This window comes from Falco naumanni, chromosome 12 (assembly GCF_017639655.2).
Source record: "Falco naumanni isolate bFalNau1 chromosome 12, bFalNau1.pat, whole genome shotgun sequence".
NCBI classification, from domain to species: Eukaryota; Metazoa; Chordata; class Aves; order Falconiformes; family Falconidae; genus Falco; species Falco naumanni.
The window spans coordinates 12,262,835-12,276,369 of NC_054065.1; the positions used below are offsets into that span (position 1 = coordinate 12,262,835).

The window sequence follows — 13,535 nt, forward strand, 5'->3', positions numbered from 1 at the left end:
CCATAATTTAATTCCTAGTATTTAGATTTAAAACACTGCAAAGGAGTTCCTCTGCTATGGACAGAACCATCTTGGGACAGCTATTTTAACAGGTCTCACCATGGAATCTCTTAATTTCATTGTTAGTCCTTCCCTGCATACTTTACTAAGTTTATGTTTCAAAAAAATAATTATATTTTCTCCTATAACAGGTAGAAAATGATAAGTTGACTTTTTTTTTAATTTGAAAATATATATCTAGCAAATATTTCATGTTGCAGGAGGTCTAGGACATCTGACCTTCGAAACTTCACATTATTTTTAGTGTGGTATTTCTGCCTTTTTTGCTGTTCTTTTTTCTTTTTCCGTTTTTAACTTGAAATATGAACTAAAAACCACAAGTAGCTATTTTGTGTTAAACAGTTTTGTTCATGCTTTAGTCTAAGTTACTTAGGACAGAATAAAATTGCTAACATGTTAGGTTGCCTAGCAAATAAGCAACTTAAAGCTGCTGTGGATATTTGCTGTTTTGAGCATTGCTAAAAGATTCCTCTTTCTGTTCAGATTTTTTTTTTTAAATTTAAATAAATGTTTTGCACACTGCACTCTTACAACTACTTTTTCCAAATCTTCTCTGTCAGTAGAGAATCTGTGATTAAAATAGGCTAGAAATCAGAACATCCCAGTGCGTCAGATTTCTTATTAGCTTGTGTTTTAAGTAGTGTGGTGGTACTACTCTATCATTTAACTTAACAGTATGCAATTTCTGAAACCAAATTCTCTGTTGAAAGTTATTTAAGGTTGCTCAAGGGAAAAACCCTCCCACACTAAATCCATCAAACCAAGGAAATGACACATTCGGGGAATCATTTCACCATGTCATTACACCTACACATTATAGTCACCATACTGACAGATTCCAGATTCCACAAATAACTCCTTTCTACCTCCTCCACAGCTCAAAAACAAAGGCAAGAATCTTCCGAGCTGCGTACAACACACATAGTTCGCTTACACTTCCTCATCTCATTTTCATCCTGCCTTCAGGTTATACCATACCAGCTCTGTCGTGCCTCTAGCCTGGGAAACATAGAGTGCATGTATATTGCTGTTGTAGAGTATTGTTTATGTAGAATAGTGTTATAGGCATAGCTGAAAATCATTGCATACAATTAAGTAGTCCTGTAAAATCTTCTTTAATTTAAGCTTTGCAGCATTTAGAATTTGACTGAAAATTTATGTACCAAATACATCATTCATGTTGTGTGTTTTCAGGGCAGGTACAGTCCAGGCAGTTTTGAGAACAGGTTTTAGCAGAACTGGATCTTTATGTTAATTAAGTAAAAAAATCTCACAGCAGTTTCACTGAGAAACAGTTGTAGGTCTGCATTGTAGCAGCTAAAGAGGCCTGGTTCTGGTTTTATGAGAAAGTATTCTCAGCTGGACAGTTGTGATTCTATGAAAAATTGTTATTTGCCTGCATCCAGTGAGTTGTTTGGAGCTGGAATGTTCAGTTTGCTGAAGCTGGGAATATTGTCCAGTTAAATTACAAGTGTGGGAGGCTACTTTCCTTCTGTGAGCTTGTTCCTAAAACCAGGAGTAAATTACCTCCCCACTAGCTGTGCTGGAGTAGCAGTCCTTATTTGCAGAAGATGCAACTGCTAGGCTTGGGGCAGGCAAGGGGCAGGAGCTTAGGAAGCTGGGTTTAGAGGTGACTTTGATTTCATTAGTTCTGTGCACTGCATGAACCAAGTATTTGGTAGGAAACGTTGTAATTACTGTGTAATTAGAGACCGTATTGTAAAATGATGCTGAAGTATGGGAGCAGGCTGGAATGAGGCTGCCCACACAGTTTTAATTCTAGCATCTTCTGAACATTGGTCACTTGACAGCAACTTGTCTTTGAACATTATTATTGTGTGCGGTCTCTTTTAGATTGTATATATGGCATGCATTATGGGTTTCTTTGGTGCAGGACAAGAAGTTCTTGGTAGATGCTCAGAGCCTGGACATAAGATCCATGAGATTTTTATGGCCTCTCTTGTTTTGTCATGTGTTGTAGCTCATGACATGTCCAAACCTCAGCACAGCACCTGAGGGACCATCAGCACTCAGACTCTCATGGAGAGGAAGGCAAAATGGCAGTTTATTGAAAGACACAGGCATTTATATACTAGTAACAAAGCCAGCCCCTTCGTGGGTGGTTTTCTACTTGGTTCCTACGTTTCTGTCACAACACGTGATCTTCTGCATCGCCACGTTCCTATGCTACTACAATTCCCCCCTTGCATGCTACTACAGTCACGGGTAAACTAGGACCTCTCCTGATGCAACAATGACCCGAAGCATTGCCAGCCTCAGTGATGTGTGTTGCTTGTGCCTTCTTTCAAACATAATTAACTCTTTACTCCCTGTAAGCATCTTTGATTACCATTCACACAATCAAATTTATAGTCCACTTAATACTTATGTGCTGCATAACTCTAGGATCCTGGAGAACACCAAATTCCTCTTTGCTTTGAGAAGCCAGTTACAATTTTATTGCTGTTGCAATGCACTTCCAAAGCCTCTTGAGACTTGACTATAGGAAGAACCTCAGGACACTTCAATATGGTAAAGGCGTGATGGAAACAAAGTTACTCTTACCTCCCTAAGCCAGAGATCCTATCTGCTGTGTGTTAGGGAGGACCTGCCAAAGCTTAGCAGTAGTTAACAGAAAATTCAGATGCAGTTGCATGTACTGTGAACTGGTTTATTTTTCAGAGATGCCCCTTTGTTGGGACAAATCTGTGTGAACTTGGGCCTTCCTGGGTCTCTAACAGATAACATACGCAAGTCTTTAAATGTATTAGTATAACATGAGCACAGTCAGAATAACCAGATTAGTTTATTGTTCTGTGTTCTGTTATGGCTTTGACCATATTTCCTTTTATCTTCTCTTTTGAAGACATTGATGAATGCCTGACTCCAGCTACTTGCCCAGATGCACAGTGCGTTAATGCTGCTGGCTCTTACCAGTGCATTCCTTGCAGAGTGGGATTCAGAGGCTGGAATGGACGGTGCCATGGTATGTTCAGTGTTCTTTGTGTCTCTGGTTCTTGTTCTGAGATGGTGTATTTCCTATTCCATCACAGCCTGATGACAGCACTGTACCCTGGGTCCCCATTTCATTCAATAATAATTGAAAACACAAAACTTTTTTAAATGGCTGTGTTCTCAGACACAGTATATTTGAGGAAATAGTGGTTTACTGTAGACAAACGAACATTGAATCTACACTGCAAACAATGCAGTTATGATTACAAAACAGAATTCCTGAAACAAAAAATATGGAACTGAAAGGGGCGTGTCATCAGTGAAATGCCAGTAGGCCATTGTTTGGAGATATTAACAAAATGAAGAACCATGAGAGTGCTAACATATCAGTGTGTCTGGCAGGCTTTTCAATAGGATATGGGAATTTGCTCACAAAGCATATTAGTAAAACTTCTTAACTGTCCATACTTCCAGCAAAACATTAGCACATCTTAAAGCAGCTGGTCTCACTTTAGGTTAGGGTTTTAGGACAGATTTCTCACATTATAGTTTGGTTGATTTGTTTTTAGATAGTAGATTATTCCTCCCCCTCCCCTAATCAGTTTTTTCTATTTGAGATATAGGTAAGAAAGAGCCAATAAATCTGTTGTGCAAAAAGAAAGAATCTTTTGGAGTTTTGAGTGCCACTTACTGGGGCACTACCAGAAACTTAAATTTGACCTCAATTGTGAACGCTCTCTGTTGTGAATCCTCCTGTCCACTCTGTGTAATGCATGCCCTATAATTTGTGATGGTTGGAGTAATCATGTGACGTAAACAGGTGTGTAATAACCTACATAGGGGGTCTTTGCATTATTGTTGTAGGTCAGATCGGCAGTGCATTTCTATAGCTTATTTCCTAATTGCTCCCAGTTGATGTGATTTGGTTCAGTTCATGAAACAGTCTGAGAGCATTGTTTTGGTTGCAATAGCTTTGTAATATGGGCATCTACTGTGCTCCAGCCACAGTTGGGCTTTTGATCTGTGGAGCAAGACTAGGGCCAAGTTGCAGTGAAGCACCTGTAAAATGTATGGTGTGGCTGACAGAGCCTTGCCACCAGTTTTGCTGTTTAGATTACACCTTTTTCAACCACCCTATTTCCTAAAGAAGGCATATTGTAGCAAATTAATTCTGTCTGAACATATCTGCTTGTTAAAATTTATCAGCATGTTATAGCTGCATTATTTGGTCATGTCATTTGACTTATTTTGGAGGAAAGTATTTCTTGGGTGATTTCATAGATTTTAATGGAGTTATAGCAAGCTATGAAATGTTTACAACAAACCAATTTGGTGCACTTAGCACACATTACTCCATGTTCATCTTTGTTTTGTTCCTTGCCACCTGCCTGGATTCCTGCTGCCCTTCCAAAGAATGTGGCACATGCACTTTGTTAGAAAGGTTTCCTCTTAATTAATTCATTTTTAAAAAAAATTAAAGTGGACTTTATTTTGCATTCTTCCCTGATATCAAGCTTGACTTCTATACCTATGTATAGCCTGGTTCAAAATGCCATGGCTTAATTTTCACTTGCTTTGTTCTTGCTAACTGGGTCAGTAAGAGCATAATGAAAGAAAAGAAGTTGCTGCTCTGCTCAGATTTGCAAAGAGAACTAAGTCATGTAAGGGCTAAGTCTTGGTTCCAAGTTGCTGATACTTTTTTCCTTGTATTATTGCATGTAGTTTGCCTTTTTCCTTTGTTTTATGAAATGTTCTAAGCCTAGACATCTCTTTCATATCTTTAATGATGTGATCAGTCTCCATTTTCTGTCTGTCCTAGACTTATATCATGTTGGAAATGAGCCATACACATTTTGGAACGTGTAATGCAGACAGTTTGTCTTAAATCTGTAGTTTTGCAATAATGTACAATCTAAATATGCTGGAAAGGAAAATATTTTCCAAGTTATCTATGAAGGGTGTTTAAGTCCACTGTTCCATAAACTTATTTGTTTCTGCTGTTAGTTTAGGTCAGTTGCAGCTCTGCTGCTTTTCCCTAGTGCCATTTTCAGTATTATTTTTTTTAACCTCATCTCATTCCTCTGCCTGCACTTTGTGCCCTAGAAAGTCTACTGTAACAATTCTACAGTTCTTTGATGCTATTGATACTGTAATCTTCCAGGATTTAAAGCCAGGATCATAGCCATTTTTGTTTCATAAAGGCAAGTCAATCATTTCACTTCAAACTTTCCCTTCTAAACTGCAATTAAATGTGTATATACAGTGTGAGATGCATATTGAAAGAAATGAAAAATGGCACCTGCACACCCTGCCCCCTCATTGTCTTGAAATTACTACTGTTCCAGGTCCCTCAATGCATTTGTCATACAGGGAGTATTTGAAATAATTAATTTTTTTTTATTTACTTGCAATCACTGTTTTTTTCCATTTTTCTCTCTCCACATGTGCACATTCAAATAAAGTGATAAATCATGATGTAGAATGACAGTAAAGTAGTACATGAATCTAGAGCACACTCCTCTGTGTTGAATAAATAAAAAAAATTAGATTGACAAAACTTTCTGGACCACTTGATCCTCATGGTTATCACTGTGATGGATTTTGCAGCTATGTGGTTAACAACAGTACTCATCTTGTAGAGCATCAAGGACCCTATCAGAAGATTTCAAAACTACTACGGAGGTCAGCAGTGCTGATCCATATACCTCTAGCTGTACTGTAGGGAGCTTCAGTAGAATCAGTTACAGCTCTGGACTTCATCTCTTAAGATATAGGTTCTGTTCCATGCTTTTCTGCTGGCTTTATGTGAAAGTCTCTTGATCTTTGAGTCCCATCCAAAAATCAGAAATATTGCAGGCTTTGTTTTCAAGAAGCTCGGAGATAAGTAGATGGAAATTAATCTGTAAGAATGAGGTTATTCAGTTGGAAATTTGCTTGCCTGACTGCTGAATTAGATTCTCTGTGTTTTAACAAATTCTTGAATTAGAGCATTGATCATACACATTGAGAGCAAAGGTGGTGTTTTGTTGAGTGAGCACATCTTGCAACAGTAGGGACTTGAGAAATTAGTCTTGCAGAAAGGTGTAAGCAGTTTCACCTGCTAAACTACCATGGCAGAGCACCTGTGGTTCTGTGCTGTCATCTCTGGGGAGAATGCTGCTTGTGGTCTTGGCCAGGCTGCAACCAGGCATCTTGTTTACAGATTTAGAGGCTCGAGTGAGGAAACAAGAGTTGTAGGTCATTTGAAATATGGACAGTAATGGTGATTGCATTTGTGTCTGGGGCAAGATGGGCTTTGTCAAAGTCAGATTGTACAGGTGCTCATAAAAAGCCATGAATGATAAATACATATGAGGAAAATAGTTACTGCAGATATTCAGAATAGCTAATAAGAGCTATGATGATGATTTAAAGACCACTTATCTTTTTCCAGTTCTTCCTGTGCTACAGCTGCCTAAATAGTTCAAGTGCCTCAAATAATCAGTAGTTTTACTCTTCTCTATTGATTGATTTTTGTGTGCTTTATGGTGGCAAAAGACAAAATAATTGAGAGTAATATGATTTCTGGCACATAAAAGCAAATAAGATGTTATTCTTTTTCTGCATCAGTGAAGCTAAAAATTACAGCTTTTTCCACACAAACGAGGACACCTGCTTTGTGTTAACTACATTGCCAAAATAAATAAATAAAAGTTGAAAATTAATCTTTTATTCTTTAAATGAAAATGACTCCTAGGAAAAAGACAATATTGATTATTTTATAATACTGAATTAATTCTGGCTCTATTTATAACAAAAGGTGTTATTTGTTTATATGTTTACTTTTTTCTTTGTTGATTTCTACGATTTGCATTCAGAAGGAATTCTTGAAACTAATAAATAGTAACATAGAAATTTCATGTTAGCTAAAGAGAATGGCCCATCTAGTTAATCCATTCTTACAGAGAATGATGAAAGTAGGTGTCTATGGGTTAGCTTATAGAAAATAAAGTTTCTTTCAAGTCCTCCTGTAAATAAAGGATGGTTTGTGACCAGGAAGAGAGATTTTTCTTTTAAAACTTTTGTATTTAAAGGCATAATCCAATGGAGTTCCATGTCGCCTGTATAGATTAGCCTTACAAAGGGACCTGCATGAAGGGCAGAAATCCCCTTGAAATTCCTCAGATGTCAGCTAAGTCCTTTAGAGCCTGCCTCCTTTAAAGTCAATTTGAAAAATGTTCTCTGAGAAGGTCTCACATGTACATGTGTTCTGTAGTCTTTAGTTATGCACTGGAGAACTCCTTTAAATCCTATACATTAATTGACCTAGCTTTAAAAAACAGGAAAAACTCAACAGCAGAAAATGTGGTTGAGGTGTCTTCTAGCTTCCGAGAGGACCTGCTTGTTCCCGAGGACCTGTATGTAAGCCCCAGGTAAATAAGCAGAGGCAGCAGATTGGGGGGTTCTGACAGCACATCTTTAAAAAATAGTTTCAGAGGGAATAGCTTCTAACACAGTCTTGCCAGCCTGAGCTCTGTCAACTTTTCTGGACTGTTCCTTGCAGTAGCAGAAGGATTCATGATAACGGTTATAAGGTACTAGCAGCTGCTACTGCTTTTATCACAGGTACATATCCTAAGAGTAAATCTGTGTAATGCAAGAACGAACGTGCCAGCACTTGCTGACCTCTTCTCTATACTAAAGCTACACTGCTTTAAGCTACTGTGGGAAAATCATGGGCAAAATAATCTTATTCAGATAAGGATGATGTGGACACAGGTAGTTCATAGTGCAACCCCGATTTAAAAAAAAGACAAGAAACAGGAAGAAGAAGGTTTGTTAGCCTAAACTGCAGTCCTTGTAGGACTGGGATTGAAAGCATTGTTTTAGTCTTGTAGGCACTGAGTATAGTTGAGTGTTCAAGCACCAGGCAGCTCAAGTTCAAATCAGGTTCAAATTTTTAAAATCAGAATTGCTGCAGAGTTGTCAAGGTCAAAATATACAGGAAAACTGAGTATTAACCATGCTTATGGCAGAACTTGAAAAAATTCCCAGGCTCAACTGAAAGATGGTTGTACCCAAGTTAATCACACACTTATACTTTCTTTATATTTACAGATATAGATGAATGTCAGTATGGTAATCTCTGTACAAATGGACGTTGTGAAAATATGGAGGGGTCTTTCAGATGTATTTGTGGCCAAGGTTTCAAACTCTCTGCATCGGAGGATCAGTGTGAAGGTAGGAAAGAGTATGGTTACAATTCAGAAGGCTGCACTTATATTTTAGAATAATATTTTTCATCTAATAGTATTCCTTTAAATGGAGGACCACAAATGTACAACACTGAAGCTAAATAACCAAAAAAGTAAGAAAATGTATTTCTATTTTATGGCTTTCACGGACACATTGTAGATTTTAACATTTGCTATAAAGCAAATCAAGACCATACAGTAATATTTCCATTGCTAAATTGCCATTTCTGCAAAACCCATGGAATTTCTGTCATTTTGGGAGTTTGGGGACAGTGGCTTTCGCTGCTGTCATGATTTAACCCCAGCCGGCAACCAACCACCACGCAGCTGCTCGCTCTCTCCCCCTCACCCAGAGGGATGGGGAGGAGAATCAGAAAGGAATGTAAAATTCGAGAGTTAAGATAAGAAAATTTTATAGGTAAAGCAAAAGCCACACATGCAAGCAAAGCGAAACAACGAATTAATTCACCACTTCCCATGGGCAGGCAGGTGCTCAGCCATCTCCAGGAAAGCTGGGCTCTATCACACGTAACGGTTCTCAGGAAGACAAACATCATAATGCCATATCCCCCCCCTTTCCTTCTCCTTGCCCCAGTTTACATACTCAGCGTGACGTCACATGGTATGGAATACCCCTTTGGCTAGTTCGGGTCAGCTGTCCTGGCTGTGTCCCCTCCCGATTTCCCGTGCCCCTCCAGCCCTGTCACTGGTAGGGCCTGTGAGAAACTCAAAAGTCCTTGATGTAGTATAAACATCACCCAGCAACAACTAAAAACCTCAGTGTGCTATCAACATTGTTTTCACATCAGAGCCAAAACACAGCACTGCACCAGCTACTAAGAAGAAAACTAACTCTATCCCAGCTGAAACCAGGACAGCTGCCTTAACTGCTTTTCTTTCTGTCCTTTTTTTTTTTTTTTTTTCCTTTCTTTTTTTCTTTCGTGCTGGTGAGTGGAACCAAAAAACCCAGGCTGCACCCTCCTGGAACCCAGCAGCATCGGTTAACAGAGCTGATGGCTGCGTTTGTGTCACAGCATTTCAAGTAGCACATCCAGGAGAGAGAGAGTTTGGTGGTGTATTTCTAAGAACAGTACCTGTACCTCCAAAGTGTCAGGCACTACATTTCTTCTACATCTAAAATTCCCATCAGGATTGCTCCAGTGGATCAAAATTAGGTCTGAAGTCAGAGCAGAGCAGTCTGAGAGAGAACCTAGGGTGTGTACAGGAGGTATAAATGCCCCTCTCTTTAGGGAGAGGGGACTTCTGGAAACTTGTCCCTAAAGGTGAAAATCGGGGGGAATGCCTCCAAGCTGTGGAAGCACACAGAAACCTGAACATTACTTTTCAGATGTTGTTTTTTCTTCTTTTCCTTTCCCCCTACCCTTCCCTAAGTTTGTCTCTATAGCACCAAACACTTTCAGACTTCTGAGTGCTAAAAATAATACAGTAAAACTGAATGATCGTTCACATTAATTTCTCAGGAAGTTTGAAACAAAACATCAGTGTAAGTTAAGTGTTTTGAGTGAGTTAAATGTGCTGTCCCGGACACACAGCACATTTGGCCTTGGGGAAAGTATGTAGACAAAGTTTGCTGCTTCCTCTGAGCCTTTCATGGAAAAAGGCCCTTGCCAAGCCGCGCTGGCATGTGCAGACTGTTCTTCTTAAAGTGCACCCTTCTAAAGTAAGGACCCATACACGTGCCCAGATGCTTCATGCAGCCCCACAGATTTCGGTGATCCTTAAATTCAGCATTTCTGTGGTCACAAGGGACCGTTACTCCAGAGGTCAGACTATGTAGCTGTAACATAGATCTGAAAAACCTCATTGAGTAACTCTGTCCTGTTTGAATTGGGGTATGTTTTCAGAAAGACATTCAGCTGTACCTGTCTTAGAAGTGAGTAAGAACCTACCGTATCAATTTAATTACTGTTCTTTAATGAGTATTTTATAAATAAGGGAGGGAAAACAGGCTTCCCAGCTCAAACAAGACATGTGCTATGTTCTGAATTCAAAGTGACACTCCTCTCCAATATTCTGAGTTTTTCATAGGAAAATTTAAGTTTGATGTTCAAGTCCTTTAGTTAACCCAGGCTGATCCCAGTTTATGAGAACTGGAGTGCTGAGGGATTAACAGTGACTGTGGAAGCAAAGAGATGTTGCCCCATACTTACAGGATTAATACTGTTACAAGGCAAGCATTTAAAGGAGCCTTAAGGTACGATTCAATAGAGGAACAGCCTGTCCGTGTGCCTCTCAAAACCACACCCTGTTTAAAGGTGGTGATCCTGCTGGAAAGTATTTTGTGGGTTTTGCTGATTCACTGGAGTGGTTGGCTTTACCTTTGCCAGATATAAAAGAAACAAAAGCAGCTGTCAAGCAGCATGTGTGTGTACTTGTGTGTCTGTGTGTACCCGTTTGTGCATTGAGGGATATATTAACACTACAGGAGAGAATGCTGAATGCAGTCATCTCAAGGAAAACATCCAGTCTGCAATTTCACATATTTTTATGCATCATATTGACTGTACACATTTGTTAATAAGACCTAGAAGAAGACTGGATACTGACACTCTGCTCTGATATTGCACCGTTTGATTAGTAATTGGTATTTTCAGATGTGTTATGTTTTCGCTGTCTCTTTTGCTACAGATATAGATGAATGCCAGCGCCGATCACTCTGTATGAATGGACGCTGCAGGAACACAGAAGGGTCTTTTAGATGTATTTGTAGCCAAGGCTACACGTTGTCATCTACTGGAGATCAGTGTGAAGGTAAGCTTGTAGATATAAGCTACTGATTCATTTTTTTCAATTAGATCTTAAGTATTTCAGCTATAGGCATGAACACTTTTGAGAATGGGGCAGAAACATATATTGGTCCTCTTTCTTTCTCTATACTTTACTGTCAACCATTCAACAGTCCCCACCTACACAGCCACATATTTAATGGATTCTTAGAAATAGTCCCTGTCATCTTTCCACGTACAAGAAATCAGCACATGTGTTCTCAACAGTAAGATTGGGAGAGCAGCTGACATCGTTACCAAAAACAATTAAGTGTTGCCAAACCTTGTTGCTCAAGTTCTGACACAGGGATTCTGTATTACAAAAGCTTCTGCCAGCAGACAGGGGCCTACTAAGTTAAAACTTCTTCTCCAGCTGGTTTTGGGAACCTGTAGCCAGCCACCACAATCCACATGTGCACTGGCAGGAGAAAATATGTAGTATAAGATGAGCTCCAGGGGGATCTGCTGGAGCCCACAGCTTTCACTGTCTTAGAATGCAGTCTATATACTGAGCTTGTTAAAAGAAAAATAAGAGGTGGAAGATGGACAGTAAATGTAGGGAGAAATGCTGTGTTATAGAAAACATAAACATTATATTATCTCTCAAGTAGAACAATTTAATCGTCCACTAATTGGCAAACGGATTTTATTTTAATTAATTATTTCAAAGCTACTCCCTCTTCTCCATTGTTGGCTATACTACTTGATACGGTAAGTCTACCACACTACTCATGGTCACCTTGAGCTTGTGAGATTACTTCCCAGTGAGTTCCAGAAAAGATTGTACCTCTGTTGTTTCCTTGTCTCACCCTGGAGTGGGGGGGGAACTCTCAGTTAAGGTTTCACCATACCATAAATATGGTATTAGCACATAAAAGCTTTCCAGTCTGGTCTGCTTTATGTAGCTGCTGATGCCACAGAAAATGAACCTTCTTACTGCTGTTCTACCCAATCATGTTCTGCTGCTCGGTTATCCTGCACCCAGCGCTCTAGAAGGCCGTTCCCACCTTCTCCCCCACAGCAGTAAGTCAGGAATCCTTCACTCCGAGTATTCTAGGTAGAAGAGCAGTTCCCCCTGAGCCAAGCACATGCTGTCTTCTCAAGAGAAACCTGCAACATCAGACTATGCTTTATCATCAACGATGATACTGGATTGTCCACATTTAATGAGTGACAGCATCTCTTGAAATTCTCACCACCAAGGAATATGGATATCTTATAAAATCTCCTCAGCACACTGATACTCTTTGGTACTGACCTGTTTGGAGAATCTGGTCATAGAAGAACTCAGCGCAATCTTCTCAGAGTTCCTGGTGAATACCAGCATGTTGTGCTTTAACCCCAGCTGGTAATTAAGTACCACAGAGCCACTCACTCGCTCCCGCCTCACCCCGAGGGATGGGGAGAAGAGTTGGAAAGGAATGTAAAACTTGACGGCTGAGGTAAGAACAATTTAATAATTTAGATAGAATAAAAATGAAAGAACAATAATAACGATGATGACAATAATGGTAATAATGAAAAGGGGAAGGGAAAGAATAAAATCCAGAGGGAAAGGAAGAAGGAAACACATGGTGCACAATGCAACTGCTCACCACCTGCTGATCAATGCCCAGCCGGTCCTCAAGCAACGAGCTGCCCGCCCCGGCCAACCCCCGGGTATATATACCAGCCCTGACGTCCTGTGGTATGGAACACTGCTTTGGCTAGTTCAGGTCAGCTGACCTGGCTGTGCCCCCTCCCAGTTCCTTTTTACTAACAAGGCCTGAGGAAAAGTCTCACATCACAGCCAAAACACAGCACGTATTAGCTCCTAAGATAATTAACTCCATCCCAGCTGAAACCAGAACACAGCATCGCTTGCATCAGCTTCAAGAAATGTGGGCTGATGATGCAAGGCGCTAGAAACTTGTGTCAAAGAATTTTGCTGTCACCAGGTTTCAAGATCTTCATGAGTCGCAACAGATGCAGAGCTAACTGTGTCAAGAATCAAAGAAAAACGTGGTGGAAGAGATCACTGGTCCTTCCTGCCTCCGGAAGGCAGAATAGACTCATCTAACCTACTCTGAGCAGGCTTCAGCAGATGCGATTCCAAACATCTCTTCAAGCAGCCTGTGCCAGTCAGTCTTTCTGCCTTACTCTCATTCAGCGTATTTTTCTTGAGACGGAGAGACACTGAGACTTTCTGCTCTCTGTTGCTCTGAATATGAGGGAACACAAAGTGTGAGCGCACCTGTGGCCTTGTCTCAACTGACAGGCAGTATGAACATGTACCAGCTGACTTACAGACTGTATGTCTCAAAGAACTGGGATTACTGGAAAAGTCAATCTGAAGCCTAGGAGGCTCCAGTGTTCTCTTAGGAGCCATCAGAGATTTTGGTAGCCAAAATGCTGAAGACATGCGCGTGTAAAGGATGGTAAAAAGCACTGAACATCTCAAGCACGAGTTACTGTCTGATTTTTCTGGAGGTTCTTGTGCAGCAACCATAGGACCTGTGAA

At 40.0% G+C, this 13,535-nt stretch overlaps 1 protein-coding gene across 8 annotated transcripts in view; it reads left to right on the forward strand.

The window, feature by feature from the left end:
- Positions 1–13,535, forward strand: part of LTBP1 (latent transforming growth factor beta binding protein 1) — a 197,264-nt gene that overhangs the window by 136,726 nt on the left and 47,003 nt on the right. For all 8 annotated transcript variants that reach the window (XM_040611957.1, XM_040611953.1, XM_040611952.1 and 5 more), the window contains 3 exons: positions 2,927–3,046; positions 8,113–8,235; positions 10,899–11,021. In XM_040611957.1, coding sequence (XP_040467891.1) covers positions 2,927–3,046; positions 8,113–8,235; positions 10,899–11,021 — 366 coding nt within the window. The remainder of the gene's footprint in view (positions 1–2,926; positions 3,047–8,112; positions 8,236–10,898; positions 11,022–13,535) is intronic.